Source organism: Prionailurus viverrinus, chromosome B4, assembly GCF_022837055.1.
Source record: "Prionailurus viverrinus isolate Anna chromosome B4, UM_Priviv_1.0, whole genome shotgun sequence".
NCBI lineage: Eukaryota > Metazoa > Chordata > Mammalia > Carnivora > Felidae > Prionailurus > Prionailurus viverrinus.
Window position 1 is genome coordinate 36,459,356 of NC_062567.1, and position 12,098 is coordinate 36,471,453.

Sequence of the window (12,098 nt, forward strand, 5' to 3'; positions counted from 1 at the left end):
CCAGGGAGGTTTTTCTCTTGTCCAAATACAATCCCACACTGCCACAGCCTCTCTTTCTCTTCCTTTTGTTTCTCTACCAAAGGGGTTCCCCCGCTCCTCTGTGCCTACACCACCTGTTTTATGTCTCCCAATTCACAAATACACACCTCTGTCCTGCCAGGCTGTCTCTTTCCACCTGTGGATATTTTTCTGTCACTCTATAGCCTGGATTCCTGGTATTCCAAGTGTTCTGACCTCAATACTGCTGTGTTTGAGTTGAGGGTTAAGGGACATTCCGACCCCTCTCTCTCCACCATCTTAACTCGCACCCAAATTGGCAAAGAAGAAGTCAAACTTCCAGTTTTCACAGGTGACATGATACTCTACATGGAAAACCCAAAAGACAACAAAAAACTGCTAGAACTGATACATGAATTCAGCAAAGTTACAGGATATAAAATTAATGTACAGAAATAAGTTGCATTTCTATACACCAATAATGAAGCAACAGAAAGAGATATCAAGGAATTGAGCCCATTTACAATTGCACCAAGAACCATAAAATACCTAGGAATAAACCTAACCAATGAGGTAAAAGATATGTGTGCTGAAAACTACAGGAAGCTTATGAAAGAAATTGAAAAAGACACAAAGAAATGTAAAAACATTCCATACTCATGGATTGGAAGAACAAACTGTTAAAATATCAATACTACCAAAAGCAATATACACATGCAATGCAATCCCAATCAAAATAGCACCAGCATTCTTCACAGAGCTAGAACAAACAATCCCAAAATCTGTATGGAACCACAAAAGACCCCAAATAGCCAAAGCAATGTTGAAAAAGAAAACCAAAGCTGGAGGCATCATAATTCTGGACTTCAAGCTATATTACAAAGCTGTTATCATCAAGACAGTATGGTATTGGCACAAAAACAGACTCACAGACCAATGAAATAGAATAGAGAACCGAGAATTTGAACCATAAATATATGGCCGACTAATCTTTGACAAAGCAGGAAAGAGTATCCACTAGAAAAAAGACAAGTCTCTTTGCAAATGGTGCTGGGAGAACTGGACAGCAACATGCAGAAGAAATGAACCTGGACCACTTTCTTACACCATACACAAAAACAAATTCAAAATGGATGAAAGACCTAAATGTGAGACAGGAAACAAAATTCTGGAAAACAGGCTACAACCTCTTTGACGTCAGCCACAGCAACCTCTCACCTGACACATCTCCAAAGGCAGGGGAAATAAAAGCAAAGACAAACTATTGGGACCTCATCAAGATAAAAAGCTTCTGCACAGTGAAGGAAAAAAATCAACAAAAATAAGAGGCAACCAATGGAATGGGAGAAAATATTTGCAAATGACATATTGGATAAAGGGTTGTATCAAAAATCTGTAAAGAACTTACCAAACTCAACACCCAAAAAACAAATAATCCAGTGAAGAAATGGGCAGGAGACATGAATAGACACTTCCAAAGAAGACATCCAAATGGCCAACAGACACATGAAAAGATGCTCAACATTGCTCATTATCAGGGAAATACAAATCAAAACCACACTGAGATACCATCTCACACTGGTCAGAGTGGCTAAAATGAACAACTCAGGAAACAACAGATGTTGGCGAGGATGTGAAAAAACAGGAACCCTTTTGCACTGTTGGTGGGAATGCAAACTGGTGCAGCCACTCTGGAAAACAGTGTGGAGGTTCCTCAAAAAATTAAAAATAGAATTACCCTACAACCCAGCAACAGCACTACTAGGAATTTATCCAAAGGATACAGGAACGCTGATTTGTGGAGGCCTATGTACCCCAATGTTTATAGCAGCACTTTCAACAATAGCCATATTATGGAAAGAGCCCAAATGTCCATCAACTGATGAATGGATAAAGAAGATGGGGTATAATACAATGGAATACTACTTGGCAATGAAAAAGAATGAAATCTTGCCATTTGCAACAACGTGGATGGAACTGGTATTATGCTAAGTGAAATGAGTCAGTCAGAAAAAGACAGATATCATGTTTTCACTCATATGTGGAATTTGAGAAACTTAATAGAAGACCATAGAGGAAGGGAAGGAAAAATAAGTTACAAACAGAAAGGGAGGCAAACCATAAGAGATTTTTGAATACAGAAGACAAACTGAGGGTTGATGGGGGTGGGGAGTTGGGGGGCGGGGAAAATGGGTGATGGGCATTGAGGAGGGCATTGTTGGGATAAGCACTGGGTGTTGTATGTAAGTGATGAATCATGGGAATCTAGTCCTGAAGCCAAGACTACACTGTATACATGGTATGTTAACTAACTTGACAATAAATTATTAAAAAAAAAAAAAAAAGACAAAACTCAAGATGCCTTGTAAGACTCTTTCCTAGCCATTCTGAACTTCTTTCAGTTTTTCTTTAAAAAAAATTAAAAAAAAATTTTTTGAACATTTAATTTTTGAGAGACAGAGCATGAGCAGGGGAGGGGCAGAGAGAGGGAGACACAATCTGGAGCAGGATCCAGGCTCTGAGCTGGCAGTATAGAGCCCAATGTAGGGCTTGAACTCATGAACTGAGAGATCATGACCTGAGTTGAAGTTGGACACTTAACTGACTGAGCTATCCAAGCGCCTGCCCCCCCCCTTTTTTTTTAATGTTTATGAGGGGGGGGGGCATGAGTGGGGGAGGGGCAGAGAGAAGAGACACAGAATCTGATACAGGCTCCAGGCTCCAAGCTGTCAGCACAGAGCCTGATGTGGAGCTCGAACCCATGAACCGTGATATCGTGACCCGAGCCGAAGTTGGATGCTCAACTGACTTAGCCACCCAGGTGCCCCTCTTCCAGTTTTTTTAATGTGCCATGGGCTCTCTCACCTCCAGGACTTTATGTTTTACCTTCTACCCAGGACATTCTTTCTCCACTCTCCCACCATATACCTTTTACCTACCTATTTCTAACTAATCTTTCAGGTCTTAACTCAGTTTCTCTTTCCTGTGGGAAGCTTTCCTGAAGTTCTGTAGACTAAAATAGGTGTACCTGCTTTGTGCTTTCCTCACACTCTGCCCCCTACCGTAGCACTTAATATATTCCACTCCTTTTAATTTTACATATCTATCTGTCTGCTGTCAGCCTGTAAACTCTATGAAGGTAAGAACTGTGTCTATGTCTATTTTGTTTTTGCTAACCCCAAGTGCCTAACACAGTATCTGATATCTAACAGATGCTCAGTACACATTTGATGAATGGATGAATACAAAGAGACTTAAGAAGAGAATACTGAAATGGAAGATAGGGCACCACCAAAAATAGCCAACTGTACAATTTTGTCAACAGTTTGCTCTGTTTGGCTTTCCTGATCTATCCAGGCTTACTTCCCATTATTTAAAAAATTAATGCAATAGCAAAAGATGCTGCAGTGATTAGGAAAAGCAATATAATAAGATGTTTGGAGGCTGGAAGGAGAACAAGATGACCAGCAACTAATCCTGACAGTAGATAAGAAAAGGAAACACAGAAGAAAATAGAATTACTGTACAAAGTAGGACTTACAGTCACACACATTTTGGTAGACCATCAGAACCTCCTCTATCAGGTAAGTACATATGAAAGCACAGCTGTGTTATCAGGGGCAATGGTCCCCACTGTGAAAATTCCTTTTATAACAGCAGCATGTTCAGTACATCTGTGCTGTGATAGGACACACAGTCCTCTCTTGCAGCAATGCCTCATGGTATTCCCTACAGGGAATTACTTACATTTATAATGATGACTCAGAGTCAACAAGAAGTTAGAGCTGAATTTTATATACTGTGCTTAAGAAAGCACAAGGAAATGTGTACTACGCTTTTTATTAAAAATTTTTTTAAGTTTATTTTTTTAGTAATCTCTACACCCAAAATGGGCCTCAAACTCATGACCATGAGATCAAAAGTCACATGCTCTACCGATTGAGCCCACCAGGCACCCTTGTACTACATTTTTTAAAGATCTTTGTCAAAAGGTGGTTAATGTAAAAGTCTCATGATTTAAATATCTCCGCAACTGAAATATCTAGTAAATCCATTCACAGTAAATGCAGTTCATTCCTTCATAAACCAAAGTAACTGGTATTACCATAAACATTTGGCCACTTTATCTCTTTATTGATGGTCCAGTTATTCTTCTCAGGTTACTGAAATAGTGTTTACCCATATATGGCAGAGATGCATTAGCCCCCTTCTGTCCCGTCCTCTACTCCATTCTGCTTCCACTATCAGAGTCATGCTGTGATCCTTCTGGTCTCCACAGTACCGAGGCTTCTAACCTCTGCAGGCCCTTTGGCAATCTGCAACATAGTTCCCCTTTCATTTTCAGTTCCTTCTTTTTCCTTGCTGATACCCATATTTCTTGAGCTTGTATTGAGCTGTTTGGCTTATAATTTTCACAGCTAGTGACAGCCCAAATACATCCAGTGGGTATAACAATATTTGGGTCTTCTCACTTTCCTGTCAATACTTCCTTTTTTTTTTCTTTTTTTACTGTTAGAATTAGCTTCTTTTCTCTATCTTTCCTTAATTCTTTAAAAACAGGGGCGCCTGGGTGGCTCAGTCAGTTAAGCATCCTACTTTGGCTCAGGTCATGATCTCACAGTTCGTGGGTTTGAGCCCCGTGGTCAGGCTCTGTGCTGACAGCTCAGAGCCTGGAGCCTGCTTCAGATTGTGTCTCTCTCTCACTCTGCTCCTTCCCTGCTCACACGCTCTCTCTCTCAAAAATAAACATAAAAAAAAAAATTAAAATTAAAAAATAAAAACAAGCAACTATACTTCTGGAAGTTTGGCATTGCTAGAAAGCTGAACTCTATATAACAAGAGGTGCTAGGTATCTACTCAATTTGCACAGGGGGAGAACAGAGTACTTGCTCAGTTGAGGCTTGTTGATTTTAATTCAATGTAAATCTGAACTCTTGTGATTAAATGAGTCAGTATAAACTGTTCTTATTTTGTTATATTAATATTACTGTTGTTATGATCATTCACCTGGAAGATAGTCAAATTCCTGTTTTTAGAATGGCTAATGTGCAGAAGAATAAGATTAAACCAAAAATTAGTAAATATGGTAATTTTTAAAAATAGTAATATAAATTTCAGGGCACCGAAGTGGCTCAGTTGGTTAAGTGTCTGACTCTCAATTTCAGTTCAGGTCAGGATCTCACAGTTCATGGCACTGAGCCCTGCCTCAGGCTCCACGTTGATAGCACAGAGCCTGCTTAGGATTCTCTCTCTCCCTCTCTGCCCCTCCACCGATCATGCTCTCTCCCTCTCTCTCAAAATAAATAAAAATAAACTTTAAAAAAATAGTAAGATAAACTTCAACACATAAGCCCTATTGACTGACCATTGGGAAGTTTTCTCTTTAGTAACACAAAATCAGGGATAGAAGAGGATCTGCTTCCAGATTTTGTATCAAACCAATAGTAATCCTAGTGGAGAGATTGACTGCTTTCTTCAAGAACTCTTGACCACTCATTCCTCCCCTAACTTCCACACATGCTCTCACAGTATTTATCCTAACACTGACTGCACAGTGTTATAGGCTAGAGATTTCTTTGTCTCTTCTTACTAGATTGTAAGCTCCTTGAAGGCAAAGACTTATCCTCAGCTGTGTACCCAACACATTTCAGACATACAAAAAATACAGCTTGAACAAGTTTAGTGGGACTACTCTTTTTATTTTTTTTTTCCTTAAAAGTTTTTTTTTTAATGTTTATCTTTTTGAGAGAGAGAGAGAGAGAGAGAAAGAAAGAGAGCATGCAAGCGAGGGAGAGGCAGAGAGAGAGGGTCACATAACCTGAAGCAGGCTCCAGGCTCCAAGCTGTCAGCACAGAGCCCGATGCGGGGCTTGGACCCACAAACTGCGAGATCATGACCTAAGTTGAAGTTGGACACTTAACTGACTGAACCACCCAAGCGCCCCGAAATTATTCTCTAAAAAAAATTTTTTTTAATGTTTATTTATTTTTGAGACAGAGAGACAGAGTGTGAGTGGAGGAGGGGCAGAAAGGGAGGGAGACACAGAATCTGAAACAGGCTCCAGGCTCTGAACTGTCAGCATAGAGTCCAACGTGGGACTCAAACTCACAAACAATGAGATCATGATCTCAGCTGAAGCTGGACACCCAACTGACTGAGCCACCCAGGAGCCCCCAGAATTACTCTTTTAATACACCTTACAGCTTTATCCTTTCATCAGCAGAAAGATTCGGTTTCTTTAAATAAAACTTATTACATGCATATCTTTTTTTTTATCTTTTATTTAAAAAAAAATTTTTTTTAACGTTTATTTATTTTTGAGACAGAGAGAGACAGAGCATGAACGGGGGAGGGTCAGAGAGAGAGAGGGAGACACAGAATCTGAAACAGGCTCCAGGCTCTGAGCTGTCAGCACAGAGCCCAACGCGGGGCTTGAACTCACGGACCGCGAGATCATGACCTGAGCCGAAGTTGGCCGCTTAACCGACTGAGCCACCCAGGCGCCCCTGCATATATTTTTTTAATGGAACAATTCTTAACATTTAAAATAATACATGTAAATAGCGTCATCTTTTAAGTAAATTAGGACACCATAATGGGCATGAAGCAAACTGGTTTGAGTAACAAAACATGACCCCATAAAACTGATTTTCAAATTCTCATAGACCACATTACTTACACTGGGATGTAATTCACTCATTATACTTTACAATTATTGTATTTATCTATATACATAGTTCTGTTTCTGGCTCTCTAACTAAAACAGAAATTTCATTTTGTGTCTGCCTTGTGCACTGTTTTATGTCTGATAGCTGGCACAGCACCTGGCATAGGGTAGGTTCTCAACATACTATACCTCATCAACTCCAAGGTGCATATGTTTTCACATTACCACTCTCAGAAATCAGAATGCATCTTGCACTGATGGTATGTTGTTACCCTATCATAGTGTAAGTGGTCCTGGTGTTCTTTCTCAGTAGTAAAGAAGATAATAGTGCGTGCTATGATCCGTGGCATCTTAAGACTTTATGAAAATAAGATATATTATTTAAATGGAAAAAGATGACGTTATGTAACACAACAGTGAGGATAAATGAAAAGACAAAAGTAAATCAAAGCTTAAAAAAAAAAAGTAAATCAAAGCTTAAAATGAGCTACCCCTGTTAGTTTAAGGTTGCCAGATAAAATACAGGTTACCTCTGTTAAATTAGAATTTCAGATAAGCAAAGAATAAATTTTACTGTAAGTATGTTCCATATATTAATGGGATATACTTATACTAAAAAATAATTCATTCTTTGAGATTCTGATTTAATTGGGTGCCCTATATTTTTTTAAATTTATTCTTTTAAAATTTACAAGTTGGCATATAGTGCAACAATGATTTCAGGAGTAGATTCCTTAACGCCCCTTATCCATTTAGCCCATCCCCCCTCCCACAACCCCTCCAGTAACCCTGTTTGTTTCTCCATATTTAAGAGTGTCTTATGTTTTGTCCCCCTCCCTGTTTTTATATTATTTTTGCTTCTCTTCCCTTATATTCATCTGTTTTGTATCTTAAATTCCTCACACAAGTGAAGTCATATGATATTTGTCTCTCTCTGATTTTGCTTAGCATAATACCCTCTAGTTCCATCCATGTAGTTGCAAATGGCAAGATTTCGTTCTTTTTCACTGCCATGTAATACTCCATCACACACATATACCACATCTTCTTTATCCATTCATCCATCTATGAACATGTGAGTGCCCTGTATTTTTAATCACTAACTCTGCCAACCCTGTGCTGGTTAGAAATACAAAAGTAGTTCCTCTTTTACAAAGGCATTACATAAAGTATTGTGTCGTAAGTGCTCACCTGATACAGAAAAGAGGCACATGACCATCAATTTATATTGTACATTATGAAATAAAGTGTTGTATGTAGAGATAAAAGGATTCTACAATTGTTTCAGTATTACTTTAGCAATTTAATAATCTTCATCAAAGTCCAGATAATCCCTGAAATTTGCAATCTGATCTATTTTCTCACCTCAGCATAAGCTTTGGCCCACGTACTGGCCAGCTGATGTAAATCAACTTCACCTGATTTCACAGCTTCCAGGGATGCTTCAGCATCTCTATCATAATCTCTGAGGGATTCTTCTTCTATAAATTGGCTCAGAGCTTCTTTTAAGTCTGCAACATGGACAAAAAATACCAACATAAGCAAAATCCAGACATGAACAGGGAACATTTTACTTGGTTAGGTGTTCCAACATGAAATTTTCTTTTATCAAGCTTGCATCTGAAACCAAGCAGGTAAAAGCATATAAAGGAAAATCTACAGATTTTGAGGGTCTGAAGGCTACTGTATTTAAACGAAAAACATTTATATCCTATATAGTTATATTATTTGAAAGAGAAATTGAATGATTAGCATATTAAAACTAATTTAATTGGGATGATCTGTAATTTCAATTTTAGAGACACTACTTAGAGATAATATAATGGAAACGGAACAGGGATAGAAATCAGGATACCTGTGTTCTGGTCTTGACTCTGTCATTATGTTTGTAACTGAAGACCAGTGGTTCTCAATTTTTAGCATGCATCAGAATTCCCTGCAGGGCTTACTGAAATAGATTGCTGCATGCCACCCCCAGAGTGTCTGATTCTACAAGAATGGGGTGAGGCCCAAGAATGTGCATTTGTAACAAGGTTTCAGGTGATGCTGTAGATTCAGATCAGGGAACAGCTTTTGAGAACTACTGCCTTAGGCAAACAATTTAACATTTCAATGCACCAGATTCCTTATTTGTACAATGAGCCTGTGCTAGATAGTTCCTAGGTTTCCTTTTAAGTCTAACTTTTCATGATTCAACATATTCTCAATTTAAAATTTTTTCCTCATCTGTGAGATAGAACACAGACCTTTTAAAATGGTTTAATACTGATGGCTATGGGATTAATTTAGGTAAGTACAAATTATTCAAAGATTAGTATATCTTCTCTCCCATGACATCTCAGGAACTGAGGACCAATTCATTAAAAGGGCAATGCATTTGGGAATACAGTTCTATATTATAATCAGGGATAGCTGAAATGAATCCACCCAACTAAATTAAGATGTTAAGCATTCCAACCCAGACTTTGTAACTGAGTTTTCATTATATTATTTTTTTTAATTAAGAAAAAATGCTTAATGTTTTATTTTTGACAGAAATAGGGAGAGACAGAGCATGAGCAGGGAGGGGGCAGAGAGAGAGGGAGACACAGAATCTGACGCAGGCTCAGGCTCCACACTGTCAGCACAGAGCCCGACGCGGGGCTTTATTAACTCATGAATCCTGAGATCATGACCTAAGCCGAAGTCGGATGCTTAACCGACTGAGCTACACAGGTGCCCCTTAATTTTTTTAAATATTTATTTATTTTAGAGAGAGAGAGACATGGCATGAGCAGGGGAGGGGCAGAGACAGACAGACAGAAGGAGACACAGAATCTGAAGCAGGCTCCAGGCTCTGAGCTGTTAGCACAGAGCCCGATGAGGGGCGAGAACTCACCAATCGCAAGATCATGACCTGAGATCACGACCTGAGACAAAGCTGGACACTCAACAGACTGAACCATCCAGACACCCCTGTAAATTAATTTTTATACTAAACTGCCTTTTAAACAACTCAAGGGGTACAGAAAAAAACAATAAAACAAAGATCTGGGGAATATTCTTATTCTTGGAAGCAGTTAAACACTTCATATTTTATTGCGGTTTCAAGCTTCTCAGGCTTATTCTTTCTAATATGAAATGTCAAAGGAAAGAGATAATAGGAAAATAAAGTTTTATTACAAAAACCAGTCCTCACCTTTTTCTATAAAGCATGGTAAACTGTGCAGCAGCATCAGTCGTCCATGTAAATGACTCGCATTCTCTTGAACAGGAAATTTGAGAGGTACCCTCAGTTCTAAGCATTGAGTTCCTACTTTGAATTTATACACAAATTCCCTCTCTCTGTTGTAGACTCTTTCTCTGGTTTTCTTCATCTTCTTTCGCAGGGTTTCTATAGAGCAAACAAACCAAAATCCATCAGATTGTAAATCACAAAAATCATGTTTCATTATATTGTACTACCTCTAAGAAAATATTCCACCACTCACTGATTATGTTTGTGTGACTTGGAGCTTATTATTCTAGGTTTTCCTACCTTTATTCCTGTATTTTCATCTTCATGAAGAAAATGATGTTTCTTTTTTTTTCTTTTTAAGGAAAAAAGCTCCTTTTAAACTTCACTTAGGGGGAAAAAACCATTATGCCAATAAAGTATTTTTCATTCTGAGGCAGGGTTCTCAAGAATAAGGGAAGAACATGGAGAGAAGAGCAGAGAAGATGCTTAGAAAGAGATGAATGGGTAGACAGAGAGCTTATGAAAAAATGGGGAATACCAAGTCAAAGAAATAGATCAGGGACTAAGAAGTGATCTTGAAGATCTTAGATATGTGATCTTATTGGACATAGAAGAAAGATGGTGGTGGAAAGACTTCCATGTAGAAAAGACATACAAAAAAAAAAAAAGGTACAGGATATCCCAAAAGGCAAACTGGACACTTTTCAAAAAGAAGAAAATCTGGCCAAAAAGAGGAAGAATCAACACCAATTAAAGATTTATTTATCAGCCTCCTTACTAGGCTCCCTATCTCTAGGCTTTTCACCATCAGAACAATTTTCACACTATCTCTATGCTAAAGTTACAGTAATTTTTCCAAAGTGCCTATCTGATTGTGTTGTTCATCTGCTTAACACCCTTTGATCATATTCTATTGCTCTCAGAATGAAATTCAAACTCCTTGGGGCGCCTGGGTAGCTCACTCGGGGGAGCGGCTCTTAGTTTTCGCTCAGACCATGATCTCCCTGTTCCCAGGATCAAGCCCTACCACCCAAGGGTTCTCTGCTGATAGCGAGGACCCTGCTTGGGATTCTTTCTCCCGCCTCTCTGTACTCCTACTCCACTCGCATGGTCGCTCTCAAAATAAATAATTACATTAAAAAAATGCAAACTCCTTAATCCAGTTTACCATGTCTCTGCTTTATCTCCAGACTTTTTCTCCCAGCACCTGTACCCCTCCTCACCAACACACAAATTCACAATTTTCCAGTCATACTGAACTCCTTTCAATACTAAACCTCTCCTTCCACTTCCAACCTTTTTGAAGTGGAAAAAGTGACACCAGAGCACTCTTACCGCTTTTCTTTCCTTGGATAACAACTACTCATTCTTCAGATCTCATCTTAGGCACTGAGGAGGCTTTTAATTCGTAGATTATAAGGATTAATCTAACAATAAATACGAAGCATCTGATAAACATAGGATGATCAGCAGATGAAAACTAGTAATAATAAAAGAAATTCTTCACGAGCATGTTAATAAAAAAAAAAAAACACCACAGGTTGCTAACTGAATACACACGATGAAGACAAAGAGTAAAGGAACACTGTAGCAGGGAACTGAAAGTTACAGAAATAGGTTTACGGCCTAATCTTATTTAAATTCAATATTTTCGGTAAACAAAAACCATTAGCTCTGGTATCAACCGGCTCAACATTTAAACTTACTATGTTTCAACAAACCGATAATCTAGTTCTCTCTCCTCACTTAACAATTTTTTTTTAAATCAGGGGTGAAACTAAGGAAGGCTTCCGAGGCAAAACTGAAATGGGAAAATGTGGGCTGGACCGAACTCCTGCCGCCAGAGTGGAGGTTCTGAGGCTCAAATTAGGGAAAGGAAGGGGTAGGCTGTGGGCACCAGAAGCTCCAGACGAGTAAGGAAAACACCCTCTTCATTAGCCGCTTTCAGTCTGAACGCTTTCCGTCCCTCGCTCTTTGTCTGGGCTCACCTACCCTAGGGCCTAAGTCCCGAGCAGTCCACACACCGGAGATATCAACAAGCTGGGGCGCCGGCAACATCAGCTGACTTACAGACCTGTTTTTACAGCCAGCAGATCTGCACGAGCAGATTCGCCCATACCTTTTCCTCTTCCTCGACACTCTATAGAAAATTCCAGGTCTAAGTGCCCCATTTTCCCATATCGCTTCAATTTAACCATTTAAAAATGGTAAAAATCG

At 39.0% G+C, this 12,098-nt stretch overlaps 1 protein-coding gene across 2 annotated transcripts in view; it reads right to left on the bottom strand.

The window, feature by feature from the left end:
• Positions 1-11,961, bottom strand: part of CB4H12orf4 (chromosome B4 C12orf4 homolog) — a 46,734-nt gene extending 34,773 nt beyond the window's left edge. The window contains exons 1-3 of one of the 2 annotated variants that reach the window (XM_047867051.1): positions 11,874-11,961; positions 9,843-10,037; positions 8,030-8,175 (exon numbers count right to left, since the gene is read on the bottom strand). In XM_047867051.1, coding sequence (XP_047723007.1) covers positions 8,030-8,175; positions 9,843-10,020 — 324 coding nt within the window. In that variant the 5' untranslated portion in view covers positions 10,021-10,037; positions 11,874-11,961. The other variant, XM_047867050.1, reaches the window with a different exon arrangement.
• Between the last annotated feature and the right edge of the window lie 137 nt (positions 11,962-12,098).